Source organism: Melanotaenia boesemani, chromosome 21 (assembly GCF_017639745.1).
Source record: "Melanotaenia boesemani isolate fMelBoe1 chromosome 21, fMelBoe1.pri, whole genome shotgun sequence".
Classification (NCBI taxonomy): domain Eukaryota; kingdom Metazoa; phylum Chordata; class Actinopteri; order Atheriniformes; family Melanotaeniidae; genus Melanotaenia; species Melanotaenia boesemani.
Genome location: NC_055702.1, coordinates 28299749 through 28316287, shown reverse-complemented (window position 1 = coordinate 28316287; position 16539 = coordinate 28299749). Strand labels below are relative to the sequence as shown.

Here is a 16539-nt window from a genome sequence, read left to right as displayed (position 1 = left end):
TAAATTAATAGATTGTTGTGGAGAAAAAACATTATATAATAGAAAAAATGGTTCTGAATTATTAATAGTAAATAAAAACAGTTTGTATTTATTTTAGACTGATGTGAATGGTTCTCAGCTGTCTCTGTAACGTAGGTCAGGTCAGTAGTTTGGACTCATCCTCCTGCTTTGCAGTAGGAACATTTCTAGTGCAGCAGACTGGGTGACGGCTTTCAATCCTACCAGAGAAATATTTACATTTTCTAGATATCAGAAGATTAACTAGCAACAAGCATATAGCATCATATATGTTTCCCCACTAATCTAAAGCTTCACCTGTGAGTCTACAGATCTGGAGATAAATTAGACTTCATGTGTTGCTACATGAGGGAGACGATGACGTGGAGGATTGGTAGTCAGATCAGTTTCCCTTCACATTGTGGGTGAAATCACTGAAAACACCTTTAAGTAAAACAAATAGTGGGAGGCCACCAGAAATAATGATGGTGATGCTGTTACACATGACATTACATAACTGGAGACACTATATAACAGAACAGCTGATAGAATAAAAAGCTGGACTTCAGGACTTGAAAAGTGGTTTTCCAGGGAGAAAACTCCACGTTGGGCTCTTGGTGAAAAACGCTGAGCAAGGACAGTGATGGTGAATGAGACTGCAAGCATGACTCAGCAATAGTGCACCTTTACCTCTCCTTAATATCTTATTACACAAAGTTCTACCTTTTTAAAATGCTATTTTGATGGTCATATCTTTAAAATTGCTAACTGGATGTACTACACTATCAAAATTTTCTTGGGGGTGGGGGGGGCACTTCACTTTCTTTTCATGGGGCCCAAAATCTCTAGTAGCACCCCTGCCCCCAGGACTACAGACCCGTGGCACTGACTTCACATGTCATGAATAACCTTGAGAGACTCATACTGGGTCAGCTCCGACCCATGGTTGGACCACATATGGACCCCCTTTAGTTTGCATACCAGCCTTGTCTCGGAGTTGAGGACGCCGTCGTCTACCTGCTCAATCGTGTCTACACCCACCTGGACCAGCCGGTAAGCACTGTGAGGGTCTTCCAGTGCATTCAGCGCCATCAGGCCGACCCTCCTGGGTGAGAAGCTGACAGTGATGCAGGTGAAGGATTCTCTGGTGTCTTGGATTGTGGATTACCTGACCGGAAGACCACAGTATGTGCGCTTGCAGCACTGTGTGTCGGACATGGTGGAGATAACACTGGAGCCCCACAAGGGACCGTCCTCTCCCCCTTTCTGTTCCCCCTCTACACATCTGACTGCAGCTACTGCAGAGACCTGCCTTCAGAAGGTTCTGCTGTAGGTGGATGTATCAGGGAGGAAATTGGGTGGAATATTGGGCTGCTGTGGACTCCTTTGTCACTCGGTGTGAGCAGAATCATCTGCAGCTTAATGTAACAAAGACTCAGGAACTGATGGTGTATTTGAGGAGATTCAGAACACCAGCGACACCTGTTTCAATACAGTTGTCAATGTGGAAGTGGTGAAGGATTACAGATACCTTGCAGTGCATAGTGACAATAAACTGGACTGGGTTAAGAACACTGCTGCATTTTACAAGAAGGGCCAGAGCGTCTCTATTTGTTGAGGAGGCAAAGGTGGTTTAACATCTGCCAGAGTGTGTGTGGCCAGTGCTATCCTCTATGTTGCTGCATGCTGGGCAGGCTGAGGGTTGCAGACACAAACAAGCCAGTAACGTGGTGGGATGGAGCTGGACTCTGACGGTGGTGTGGGAGAGGAGGATGTTGTCCATGATAAAGACAATACTGAACAATAGCTCCCACCAGCTTTACAACCTGCTGACCAGCCACAGGAGTACGTTCAGAGAGAGACTGATACCACCTCAATGCTCCACTGAACCACACAGGAAGTCATTCCTACCTGCAGCCATCACACTGTACAACTCCTCCATATAGCAGCAACATCCACTGTTATACATTTACACTCTGCACTACATTTACATTTTACTGTCTATCATACCGATGATACTGTACATAGTACTCACTGCAGGATTTATCTTGGATCTGTTTAAAGAGATATTAGTAACTGTAATTTGCTATTTTTCTTATCGAGCTTTCTTTCTCTTATCCTTCCTTCTTTTGGTACGGAGCAACTGTGTGCACATGATTTTCTCCAGGATCAATAAAGTATTCTGATTCAGATTATTGTCTCAGAAATAAAAATAGTTAAAACTTTATTTCGGTTTTCGTCTCTACTTTTTTTCCACATTACCTTTGGTAACACAATGAAACGATCACTAGCTTACTGTGTACTACCACCTGTACACGTTTATCCTGATGTCCTGACGTATGTCATTCCAATATTTGAACTGTCTGCTGGACATGCACCGTGATTTCAACTGTACATTACCTAAATGCTGATGGGCCGTCCCCATTCTCTGGTGCTTCTCTGGTGCTTCTAGGTTGTTCTTAGCATACCATGATCACTTGGTAGTGTGTTGCAGGGTCCGAGGTACTTTAGTTCCTCTTGCTCCCCCTGTATAAGCAAAGTGGAGCAAATCTGGTTGACTACTCACCGGGTTCGTTGCTGTTTTTAACATGTCCACGCCCTTTCCTGATATCTAAGAGTTATTACCTTCTCCACTGTCATCCTGTTTCTCTCCAGCCATGTTTGCTAATTAGCTGTGTGTTAGAAAGAACTTGTTTGCTTTTTTATTAAAGGCAAAGTTATATCGTTTCCACACAATCCACTCACTTCCACATTCATCTGGAGCCGTTGGATCTCCAGCAGGGTGATCTTCTGTAGAAGGTTGTAATAGTCATCTGTAGAAAGGGGAGGCATCTAGCGGCTAGTTAGCTTCAGCTCCTGAGTAGCATAGATAAGGCTTCTGCTATTTGTAGGCCACACTAATGTGACACTGACAAGATTGTAAAATTATTGAAAAATAGTAGTATCCAACCAAATCCACCACAACATACAGTCCCAGTGATTAATGAGCATCCAGTAGCCACTGCCCATGAATTTCTTGAGTAGAAAAACAACAATAATAAGAAGAAAAATGCAGGCAGAGGGGAGAGCGAAGCGTCAGCGGGTGACAGAAGCAGGAAGTGCAACCATCCTGCCATCAGACCTCTCTCTGTGGAATCAGACTTTCACATCATCTTCAAGCTTTCCTTCCTTCCTGATAAATCTTATAGGAGGTCTGGCTTGGTGACCCTGATCCTCCCTTTAGTTGCCGGCTTTTAAGTTGTTCCAAGAGTGAACATCAAACTTACAGCAAGGCCTCTTTCCATGATTTTCCATGATGCCCTCAGCTTTACTCTCCATGTAGAAATATCTGACGTTGTTCATTCGTGTTTCTCTTCTTATTACTCAGCAGGAATCCCTGGATTAGAGTTCTGCTGCTGGTTCACCCTCTTTCCTGTCCTCTCCACCCCCAACTGGTCCAGGAAGATGGCCGCCCTTCCTGGTTCTTATGGGAGGGTTTTCTTAGCTAGGTCATTCTTTTTTTTTAACTGGTTTATATGAACAGTTAATACAAATAATGTTCATATGATGGGTTTGTTTTAACTGGATTATAAGTGGACCATAATGAACTAGACCGTGTCTATAAATGTGACTTGAGATGACTTGTTGTGAATCAATGCTGTACAAATAAAGCTTAATTTAATTGAATGCATCTTTTAATTATTATAATAATTAATGCATCATCATTGTCATACACAAGATTTGCCACATGTATTGTTCATGATTCAGCAAGACATTTTATATTAGCATCCCCTACAGAAATGAAAAAACCCAAATGATAAACACATCTGATCCAGTTTCTGAACCGGAAACAGTCTGGAGGTGGTTCGACGTCACCAGCTGGATCACGTCCCAGTTTGTGTTGTGTGACTTCAGTACCTCAGAGTTGTGGGATAGTTTAGGTGGTTTTGTGGTCAGATCCAGATCCATCCAGAACAGGTTTAGGGTTCAATGTTTTAAGGACACTTACTGATGAACAGCCAAAAGATCCAGATCACAAGATCACATGTAAGATGTCAGCTGACCAACAGCTGATTTTTGGAAGTTTTCTTCTGTTTTACATCAAGGTGAAATTGACCAGTCCACAGCTGACTGACCCAGCCTCCGGTCTGCAGCCTACCTGGCGTCCGGTCTGCTGAGGCCCTGGTACTACCTGGTACTACCTGGTACTACCTGGTACTAGTCACGTTTCAGCCAGACCTCAGAGCATCAGCAGGTGAGAAGAACTCAGGTGAAACGGTTCAGTCATTTCTGGGAGAGAAAACACGAACACACGTGAACATCCTACCATGCACGCTCTGTCTTTCAGAGTAAACCAGAACTGGCCAACACAGGTGTGTGTGTTTATACCTGACATCAGTGTGTAGAAACCTTCATGTTGGTGGTTAAAAACACCGACCACACACATACACACACACACACAGAAGTTTTTAATTCAAGTCTTCTCCAAACCGCAGCACATTCAAGTTTTTTTTTCTCCAACTGTCCTGATGTGACTGTCGGATGAGACCAGAGACGCAGCATCCCGTTGCCATGGTGACTGAATCCAGGTGGTTCCTCTGACAGAATTGAACCAGAGATCTGTGATCTGAAGAATTTTTGCTGCAAAGTCCTTTATAGTCTTCAGACAGTTTTCATCTATAAACGTCACATCTTCCCTTTTCTCCGTCAGACATAGTCTTTTTCTACAGAACTGGATGTTTATTGGACAACTTTCACACCTGAGCTGATGTAGCTGAAAACATCCAAACAAAAACAGCAAAATCCGTTAAGAATAACCCTGAACGACCACCTCACGGCTTTCTGCTGCATTCAAATGTGTTTTCATGAACCAATTGTTGTTTTTGGTAATGTGATAATACTGAACCGAGGAAGACCTAAAACACAGCAGAAAGCTCCAGAAACCCTGTGAGGTGTACCTTTATGTGGCTTTAGATAACATCAGTCTCTTAACACAGTCACAGTCAGGAACAGAACCTGGTGGAGAACCACCTGGGTGAAATTGGCCCCCCTACATTCTTCAAATCTAACATAAATCTAATATTTGTGCTGCTAAACATTTTTGTTTTTCCCATCATAATTAAAGTTTAAAAGTCATTCAAAGGTTCAAAGTTTCTGCATGACAGAAAATTACTGGTTGTATGTAATGTCAGTCAAGAAAACTGACCAATCAGAGCTGTTTAACCCTTAAAACTCCTCTCCCTGAGTGCCATCTCTTCCATCACCACCAGCGTCTCAGGAGCGGTGGTGTGTATCTCTGTGGGGTAAATGTGATGGATATTTTACCCTTTAGCTGATATACGGACGTTTTCCAGGCATTTCTATCCCGTCCAGGAGGTTTACAATCCAGCCACTAAATGTAGTTTTATTCAGAGACTCTATCTGGTAAATCCACAATGATCCATGATAACAGCATTATTTATCACATTTCACCATAAAAACATCACCATCACTACTATGTTGCTAAGAGACCTCTATTTAGACCTGGACATGATGATGAAGCAATTTCCTGTCAGACTTTCCACCAATCAGAGAGCTTAGATTGACGGTAACGTCCAATCAGGAGCAGCCAAAGATCAACCAGTGAGCAGAAAGTTCTATGTGTGTGTGAAAAGAAGAAAAATAATGCTCCTCTATGGCTGGAATAAAGCCAAGAAGACGTTTCTGATGCACGGTGGCGCCACAAAGCAGCTGAGCTGGAGTTGGTTTAGTGAGGATAGCAGGTAAATAGTAGCAGGAATAACTGGAAATGAGGAAAAAGTGGAAACATGGAAATAGTTTCTGTTGTTCTGGTCAGCCTTTATGCTGCTACAGACTGGTTTATACTGGGATTAAAAGCTCCAGCTGCTAGAGGAATTTATTTATTAAAAAGAAAAATAAACAATCAAAAAAAAAAAACAACAGGCAGAACAAAAATAGCAGGAAATGGTTTGGAGTGTTAAGGGTTAATCCTCTTTGTCAGTCCTCGTTTTATTATCTGAAAACTGAATTTATTGAACAACTTTAGCTCCAAACATTCATGTTAAAGTAAAATCTTCTGATTATTTCTCAGTCCTGGAGGACGTCCACCCACCTCTGATCAATGAGATAAGCCACATCAGGTAAAACTGGTAAACATTTTAACAGCACAACTGATTAGTTTAGTCTGATTTAGGTTAGTGGTGGTGGTGGATGAGCTTTTATTATCTAACCTAAACCTTTCTAACAAAACAGCACAAACACAAATGGAAGCATCACAGATGCCTGACACCATTATGGTTTGATTTGAGGGATGGAGGGGGGCCTGAAGAACCTGATGTTCCTGCTGGGTACCACAGGTAGTTTTAATGTTGATGCTGATGTCCTGACTCTTCCATCTTCACCCGTCCTGTTGGTTGAAGTTTGAGCTGATCTACCAGATCTGATGTCAACCGTGGATCCGAGCTGGCTGGTGGACCGGCTCCTCTCCCATCAGAACTCGGCTGTCAATCATTTAATCTCCTGAACTTATGGTGGTGTGTATGTGGGGTGGGGTGTGTGTGTGTGTGTGTGTGTTTGTGTGTGTGTCCATCACAGTTAGTCTGTGTCCAGGATCTTCTGCAGTTCATTCTGGATGTCTTCTGGCAGCTCCAAAGGAGGCAGGTCATCCAGACACAGATCCTCCTGAGCGGGCATCTCCAGCGGCGGCAGCTGAGGGATGGCGATTTCCTTTCCCTTCCCGGTGCTCTTCCCTTCTCGCCCGCTTCCCGTTGCCATGGTGCTGGCTGCCTGTGGGAGCACCCAAAGCTCTGAACGCTCCACGAAGTCCGCCGCCTCCGACTGCAGCCGAGCGTTCTCAAGACACAGCCGCTGGTTCTCGGTCATCAGCCGCTGGTTTTCGTTCATCAGGTGGTCCACCAGGCGACGCAGGTCCTCGATGGTGGTCTGCTGCTCCTCCAGCCGGGTTTTGTCATCTTTGGTGGTCTTAGAGCCAGAACACGGGGTAGTCGAAGGCTGGCAGCTTCCAGTCTGCCGTATCTGGAACTGGTAGAGGAGCGTGTCGTACTCTCTCTCCCCGACTCGTCCACATACTTCGGCTGAAGGCCCACTGAGGCCCTGGGACTGGCCCGAGTACAGAGGCTTGGTTTGGAGCCGCTGGCCACTCGGTGACCGGACCAGGTCAGGTCGGGCCTTCGTCGCCTCACGCCGAGCTTCTCTCTTCCAGCGCTCCTGGATCAGTCTCTGCTGTTTGATATGGCTGTCTCTCTGCAGCTCCATGGACAGACGGGCCTGCAGGAACAGAACCAATAACGGTCACTGGATCTTCAATGAGACTGGGACTACACCTGGACCAGTTAATTTGACCGACTGGTGTTTTTTTTTTACCACAATAACTGAAACTGCTTTGTCCATCAATCTTTGATTTTGGAGTCAGTGAGTTAAATGATGAAGAGAAAACGTGAAAACAACATGGCTGCTTTCATCTGAGCCAACAGGAGCTTACACGAGCTAACACGAGCCTACATGACCTACATAAGCTAACACGAGCCTACACGACCTATATAAGCTGACACAAGCCTACATGGCCTACACAAGCTAACACAAGCCTACACAGTCTACATAAGCTTACACGAGCCTGCATGGCCTACACAAGCTAACATGGGCCTACACGGCCTACATAGGCTAACACGAGCCTGCATGGCCTACACAAGCTAACATGGGCCTACACGGCCTACATAAGCTAACACAACGAGCCAAAATGAGTCTATACAGGCCAACACAGGCCTACACGGACCTACACAATCCAACACAAGCCTATGGGAGCCTATACAACCCAACACAAGTCTACACAGACCTACATAATCCAACACGAGCCTACAGGAGCCTATACAATCCAACACGAGTGTACAGGAGCCTATACAATCCAACACGAGCCTACGGGAGCCTATACAAACCAACACGAGCCTACAGGAGCCTATACAATCCAACACAAGCCTACGGGAGCCTATACAAACCAACACGAGCCTACAGGAGCCTATACAATCCAACACAAGCCTACGGGAGCCTATACAAACCAACACGAGCCTACACAGATCTACATAACCCAACACGAGCCTACAGGAGCCTATACAATCCAACATGAGCCTACAAGACCTACACATTCCAACAGAAGCCTTTACAATCCAACATGAGCCTACACGGACCTACACATGTCTGCAGGAGCCAACACGAGCCTACCGCTGCTGAAAAAGAACAGATCATGGAGGCTCACCTGCTCGTACTCTGTGGTCTTCATGGCCTCAGTCAGAAGATCTGGAACACAGATTAGAAAAAACGTCTCTGTGAAACCTGCAGCTTAATGTAAAGGATGATAATAATAACTGTTGTTATCAAGTGGCAACAAAAAAATCATATAAAACAAATTAAAAAAACACAACGACTGTAGAAGTAAAATAGTACAACAGTAATTCATTCAGTAAGTAAAACCTGTTTTCAGAAGAGGTTTAAAACATACTGGGAGCCAAAGAGGCTGAAACACGAGGAACAAACTCTCCGTTCTGGTTCTGGTTTGAAGTCCGGCAGCTGAGTTCTGAACCGCCTGGAGTGGATTAACATATTTTTGTGTGTTTTAACTTTTTTATTGTGTGTTGTATTTTATATGTGTAGACTGCTATAGGAAGCCTTCTTAGCCAGGTCTTCCTCTAAAGAGAGACAGAAGTCTTCCTGGTAAAAAAAAAAAAAAAGGTTAAATAAATAAAAGAATTTTGGGTGAGGATATAAAATGTGTGAAATTGTCTCAGTTTCTTTCAAAGATAAAAATGATTGTAATTCAGAAATATTTCTAAGGAGATAGAAACATAACTACACAGGTGTGATGTTCAGCTGTTTCCAGCCAGGAAACCAGCAGATGGCAGGACAGCCAATCAGAACGACTTCAGTTTTGCTTCATTTAAGTCAGATGCAGTCAGAGTTTAAGGAATGAGACACGGTGGTTTTTGTAGCTGTGAGATCGACATCTTAATGACTTTTCTGAAATCATCATACAGTCTTCATCAGGACATAAACCTGCTCCTCTTCAGGGTTAAACTCCAGTAAGTTCTGGTGGACATGCTGTATCACACCGGGCGTCACACAACGCTTCAACTTGCTTGAAAACATGGAACCGTTATGAGACTAATCTCACTCCACAGAACAGACTGAGATGCTTCAATGTGTTTGTTTCAACATGTTTCACATCTTCTCTCAGTCTGGTGCAGAGTTCAGTCTGCAGAACCAGAGGCCTGGAGAGGTCCACAAGTTCTGGTTCTGATCTGGATCCTGTAGCTGGTGATCCAGAGAAGAACGCTGCTGGACATGATGGACAATCCTTCACATCGTCCACACAACACAGTGTAAAACCCTCCTCCTGCTCCTCCTCTTCCACCTCCTGCTACTCCTCCTCCTGCTCCTCCTCCAGCTGTTCTTATTACGGAGTAAGATCAGAGGTTGTTATAAAGCAGGTGTTTCTGTGTTACAGGTGTTTGATGATGTTTCCACCGTGCGCTCTCTGTGTGCAGGTGGGAGTGTAGCTCACCTGTGTGCACGCGGCAGGTAGAGACACAACGCCACGTTAACAAGATCAGGCTGTTTAGTTTTTATAATAAAAGGAAAAATATAAATCTGTTCTAGAGGAATGGAACCCTGGATTACTTCTGTTGGGATCTGGTGGAAAATAAAAACCTTGATAAGATAAAACCTAAAAATAAAATCACTGAATGAAAAGATACATAAGATATTAATAAAAAAATGAAGTTGATCTTCTAGGCGTGGCGAGGTTGACGTAGTGCGGTGCTTGGGGAAACACTGGTTTGTATTAAGTGTATGAGAACAGCTTCCTGGTTCAGAATAAAAAGTTTCCAGGGTTTTAGAGATTTCAGAACATGGAGATGTACATCATGTCTCAGATTAAGGCTACTACGCTTAACTTAACTACTCTTTTCTATAAACAGTGATTATTTCACACATTAATTGGTCAAACCATGACAATATCATTTCCCTCTGTGAACAAAAGAAGCTTTAGTTAATCCAACTCAGTCAGAAGGTTTAGGATAACCCAAACTAACATGGCTGCCACCGCGAATCAGACCAAGCTCTCAGTCTATATCGCAAGGTTTTCTTTTCTTGACTGAATATAATAACATGTTCTGCTATTCCTGATGAAATATTCAGTTATTTGTTCAAGGAGGAGACAAAAAAACCGCCATCCTGTACGCTGTGGTCTGCTGGAGCATCACAGAGAGGGAGAGGCTGGACAAAGTCATCAGGAAGTCCAGCTCCGTCTTATCATTATTCCTAAAAATCATCCCAAAGATTCCGGCTTAAGTTTAGCCGTGTCCCAAATATTGTGCATGTGTCTCAGAGCCTACCTGCTGCTTTTCCATGGCAGGAGATGGCCTCTTCATACTTTCCAGCAGCTACCAAACGCTCTGCCTTCCTGCACTGCTGATGAGCCTGCAGAGAGTCAGACATGAGGTCATCTCCGGAAACAGGAGAACACATCAGCATGTACCAACCAGACATCTGACAAGCAAGGAAGAAAAAAAATTAAAGTCAAAGTCAGAATCAGCCATGATTCTGGTGCAGAAACAGGAAAGGATTTCAGTTTTCTCAGATCAGTAATAAACTAAATACAAACGGTGCTACTGCAACCATGGGTGCTATTAGAGAAGAAACGTAAACCAAAATCAACCAAATCCTACCTGCAGTGTTGGTTTAAACTCCATCTGACTGATTCATGCCCTCACTTCATGTTTTACACAGATTTAAGAGACTTTGAACGCGACATGGTTGCTGGTCTGAGTATTTACTGGGATTTTCACCCACAACCTTCTCCAGGGTTTCCAGAGATGGTCTGAAGAAGAGAAAACATCCAGCAAGCAGCAGTTGTCTGGACCAGGATGCAGCAGAACACACACCGGGTGTCTCCTGCCAGCTAAGAACAGGAAACTGAGGCTACAATTCACACACACTCATCAACACTGGACAATAGAAGATGGAGAAACGTTGCTGGTCTGATGAGTCTCCATTTCAGCTCCACATTCAGATGCTAACAGCGCTGCTGGAGGACACAGAACGGATCATCTGCGTCGTTTGGAAGATTTTTAGGGCTCCCCCTAAAGTATCAGCTGAATCTCTTTAGGGGAGCTCCTCTGCCTTTCAGGGGAGCCAACCTCCCCTAATTCGAACCCTGATCTTGTCCCACTTTGGGCCCCTTAGTACCAACGTGGCCTGGTTTAACCAGCACAGCCTACCTGAGTATTGTTGCTGACCATGTCCATCCCTTTATGACCACAGTGGAGCATCTTCTGATGCTACTTCCAGCAGGATAATGCACCATGTCACAAAGCTCAGATCATCTCCACCTGCTTTCTAGAACATGACGATGAGTTCACTGGACTCCAACGGCCTCCACAGCCACCAGATCTCAGTCCAGTAGAGCAGCTTTGGGATGTGGTGGAACGGGAGATTCTCATCATGGATGCAGCCGACAAACCTGCAGCAACTGTGTGATGCTGTCATGTCAATATGGAGAAAACCTCTGAGGAAGGTTTCCAACAGCTTGGACGGTCAATGTAAATATTTGGGCAATATAATGGTAAATGAGTAAAATAGCTCATATAAAATATCTAATCAGTCAGACAAATAATGTCATGTAACAAGAACGGTCTCCAAAGACCAGCAGACAAGAAAACCAAATACCAAGAAAACCAAATACCAAATGGGAAATGATGCGGGGGGGGGGGGGGGGGGGGGGGGGCACATTTCAGTCCTCCATTGTCCCGAACAGTCCTGATTAGGAGGATTACACTAAGACTGTCCTGATAATGGCCCTTCCCTATCACACAGGAATGTCACTAGAGGTACAGAGATAGAGACACAGAGGTTAACAAATGTTACGGAGGCATTTATTTTAAATAAAGTCATAAAGTGAGCCCAGGAGCAACGTAGCCACGCGACGATGTAAACAAACGGAAATCTTAAACTTTTATTTCCTCGCTGTTAACTACATCTATTAACCGAGTAATAACATAATAAGTAGGCCTGTTCTACAAACGAAATCACAGGAATGATAAAACTTTGTGACAGCCTGTCAGACAACAAGAAAAACACATCAACAAAGACATTAGCCGTTAACTGACAGAGAGCTAGCTAAGATAGCTCACCTATCCAAGCTGTAAGCTACAGTAACATTAGCCTGTTATTGCAACATCAAGACGAAAACTTACGAGGTTCAGCGGGCTGTCTGAGACCTCCATGGAGCCGCTTCTTCGATGATTAACTCTACATGAAATACGCGTCTGTCCCTCCAAGACTGTCATTCGCACAGCGCTGAGAATAATCAGGAAAAAACAAAACTACAGGAGAGTTATTGTCAAAGAGGCACAGTCGCTTTTACTCTACAGCCGAAGCTACGCTAAAAACGTAATGACGTCACAGCTGCTCACGGTGCTTCCAGAGCCGTCGATATACTCAGAGTCGCGACACTCTCTCCCGTGTACAAAAAAATGGCGGCGCACTTCCGGGTTACTGGAGACGTTCAATAGTTCCAAACACCAGATCAGACTGAGTTCACCACCAATGCTTTCATTCGTTTTCAGAGGGAAATCGATGCAATATCAGTCTTATAAGTCACGAAAATGCATGTACATTCTGCCAGACGTCCTGCATTAAAATAATTATGTCTGTTCAATGTGATAAGTTTTTGTTTAAATGTATTTTGTCTTTGTATGTTATAGATATTGTCCTTTTACCACATGGCCTCCCAGCTTTTTGTTTAGTTCGAATAAATGTGGTCACGGTCTTCCCAAATTTCCCTGAACACTCTCCAAAGGGATTAATAAAGTATTTCTATTCTATTCTATTCTATTCTATTCTATTAATTATTTCAGTGTACTGATCAGTTGCATTGTTATTCATAGATTCATAGAATTTGATGTTCAGTGTGACTTCGGTTAGTGGAAACGTATTAAAAATGAATAAAAAGGTATTGTTCTGTCACCTCTGTAGACACAACGAACCTCACACAGTTTCTTATTGCTGCTTTTTCCTGCAGCTATATTAAAATCCTGCCGGCCGTTACAAGCCGCCTCTTCCTCCGTTCTGGGTCCCTCGGTAAATCCACATATTGGGAAGCTTCTCAGACAAGTTGGAGCATCCAAATGCTGCACAGTTCACCATGATTTACTGTTTTCTTCTCTGTAAAATGTTCTATAACTATTACATATAATAGAAAATCACAGAGTACCTGTTAGGTAATTATCCAGAGCCTACTGACTTTTCTTCATTAAAGATTTAAAAACTGTTTAAATATTTATTAAAACTGCCTTGTCCCCTTTTGCTTTCAATGTTCCACTAATAACTGACTAATAACCACCTAAATTTATTTCTAGTTAACTTATATTTCACCAATTCCCTGTTCATCTCTATTTTATCTTCCCTCTTTACTTTTGCATTTTCACACATACTTGACTTATTTGGTAAAACTCGTTGATATCAGCTGATGTTACAGCTGCTCTACATTTATGTTCTGTAGCTAATTTAGCCATTACAGTCATTTAAAAAAATATTTTTTGTTCGAGAGCAGCAGACATCCATCAGTTTGTCAGTTTTCCTTCCCCAGGATTTATTTCTATCATTTCATTATGCAAACTGAAACTGATTTATTTACTTTACTGTCTTATGTCATTAAAAAGTTTGTTTTTTAAAGGTTTCACCTGTTTTCTTGTCCTGTTATTGCCGGTCCCACCAGTAGGTCAGGTGAGTTTTTAGTTAAACCAAGTAGTATGGGATAAGCTTTGTGCCACTGGGGAGCGAATCGGAATTCTTTATATTTGAATTTGAATCATTCAGTTTGAATCTGAATATGCCTGTTTGAATAATTGCTTAAAAAAACCGAATCCAAATTACCATATTTGATATTGAATCTTTGTTAATTGAATGTGTATATTGGTAAAGTTGAAACTTTTGTATTTGAAAAATTTGTTTCCCTAATTCATTTTCATAGTTCAGTTTCAGTTCTCCATTCAAATTCAGATCTGAAATACAAATTCAGATCTGAAATTCAAATTCAGATCTGAAATTCAAACTTTTGTGCCACACATCCGGGACCTGACGTGAGGCAAAACTAGTCGATCGCAGATGGAGTAACGTCAGTTTTGTGCAGTTCTCAACGGGTACAAGCAGGAGGAGGGCGGGGGGAGGCTGGCGGCGGGGAGGGAGAGAGAGGTGAGCTAAGATCCAGGCCAGCCACTTTCACTACAACAATAAACGTGTCATTATGAAATGCTGCATTTATTTTAAATAGGTCGTCAACGTTCTTTCTGTCTCAGCAAGCAAGTAAGGTCGTGTCATTATTTTTTTAACACATAAAATATACTACATATATATGTGTATGTGTGTGTGTGTGTATATATATATATATATATATGTATAGTAACTTTCCAGATCTGTTCCATTTTGATATTAAATAATCAATGCAATAACCATCATGTAGGCTGAAGATCAAGCCCCTTCATTGTTCTTCTTTCTGCGACCTTCATATGCCAGAGGAGGGCGCAACCTTGGAAGATTAAGTCCGTTTTGTAGTTGGGACATCATTTAGCTGTTTTGTGTGATTAAAACATGAATGGTCTGGGTGAATACTTGATTCTTATTTGGCTGTAGGGTGTCCATATGGACACCTATAAAAGAAGTTCCGGACAAATAGCCTTATTGTTGTAATATGTTGATTTAACGCTAGTTGGTAACCATGGCAACAGAAACTCGCCGGGCTGCAGACACGCCAGATCACGTCTGTGACGGCGCATCGTTGTGAAAGCAGCTTGCAGGCTTATTGGGCTCCATTAGTCCAGGAGAAACGAGAATGGAGAAACATTCTGTCGTCCTGCAACGTCTCAACCAGCATTGGTCAGGGTCCACAAACGTTAAATCTCCGACCTTCAAACATCACTGTGGACATGCCAGTATCTTTATGAAATGTCACGATCAACGGATACGTGACCTTACTTGCTTGCTGAGACAGAAAGACAGTTGACGACCTATTTAAAATAAATGCAACATTTCATAATGACACGTTTATTGTTATCAATAAGCGATATTATTAAAATGTTTCCAAACCAATGCAAAAAAAGCTGGTCCGTTATAGCCTACATGGTGTATGTACGTCACTTGAGGTGCAGATTAATCTGTGCAAACCTACGCATATTTTTCTTGTATTAGGAGTTACCACTAATGTGAAAAGACTGCAACCAGCCCACAGTGGCAAACCGCTGAGATCGCTGAGGAAACGGAAACTACCGCTACAGAAACGGTAACTACCGCTACAGAAACGGTAACTACCGCTACAGAAACGGTAACTACCGCTACAGAAACGGTAAGTGCCATTGCAGGAACAGTAACTGCCGTTGTAGCGAGAGTGGCTGGCCTGGATCTTAGCTCACCTCTCTCTCCCTCCCCGCCGCCAGCCTCCCCCCGCCCTCCTCCTGCTTGTACCCGTTGAGAACTGCACAAAACTGACGTTACTCCATCTGCGATCGACTAGTTTTGCCTCACGTCAGGTCCCGGATGTGTGGCACAAAAGTTTGAATTTCAGATCTGAATTTGTATTTCAGATCTGAATTTGAATTTCAGATCTGAATTTGAATGGAGAGAACTGAAACTGAACTATGAAAATGAATAAGGAAATGAATTTTTTCAAATACAAAAGTTTCAACTTTACCAATATAAACATTCAAAAAACAAAGATTCAATATCAAATATGGTGATTTGGATTCAGTTTTTTAAAGCAATTATTCAAACAGGCATATTCAGATTCAAACTGAATGATTCAAATTCAAATATAAAGAATTCCGATTCGCTCCCCAGTGGCACAAAGCTTATCCCATAAAGTTGTTAATGAGACTTTTCATTTTACATTCAAAGCAAAGCAACTTTATTTGTACAGCACAATTCACCAACATGGTGATTCAAAGTGCTTTACAAAGACATTAAAACCTAAGAATACGTTAAGCATCATTTAAAATAAAATACAAAAAGGGAAGAACAAACTAACCATGATCAAGTTTAAAAATAAATGGGGCATTTCATGCTACATGGCTGGCTTTAATAGACAAAAGTAAGCCATAAAAAGCTGATCATGTGAATTATAAGGATGGTTATCAGTAAGAAATATAGAGGCTGATGAGGACCATCATGTCTGGTCTTTAATAAATGCGAGATGAGATGAATATTTCCCTCTAAAAATGTATAAAATCATTGTGCTGGTTACACTTATTTAATCTATTGTTAAACATGATCATCACTTAAATCAACATGAACATAATAACGCATTGAGTGACAAACGTGTGTGTGTTTATTTAGTTTTCACCCTCAGTAAAACGATCGCTGCTCTGTTCTGTAGTAGAGTCTAGCAGCGTGGGCTTTGTTTGGAGGCTCCTTGACCCACGTGACCGCTGTTACAGCGAAGTCAACGGATGTCGCAACTCTGAGTGTATCCACGGCTCTGGGTGCCTCCATTCACGCACGCGC

The 16539-nt window shown here is 42.7% G+C and overlaps 1 protein-coding gene across 1 annotated transcript; it reads right to left on the bottom strand.

Annotated features, from left to right (window-relative positions):
• Positions 1 to 5846: 5846 nt before the first annotated feature.
• On the bottom strand, positions 5847 to 12429 carry nrbf2b (nuclear receptor binding factor 2b). Its single transcript, XM_041973265.1, has 4 exons — positions 12240 to 12429; positions 10380 to 10464; positions 8246 to 8286; positions 5847 to 7263 (listed from the first exon to the last, which is right to left on the bottom strand). The coding sequence occupies exons 1-4, from the start codon at positions 12330 to 12332 to the stop codon at positions 6571 to 6573; spliced, it is 912 nt and encodes a 303-aa protein (XP_041829199.1). The 5' UTR covers positions 12333 to 12429; the 3' UTR covers positions 5847 to 6570.
• Positions 12430 to 16539: the final 4110 nt, after the last annotated feature.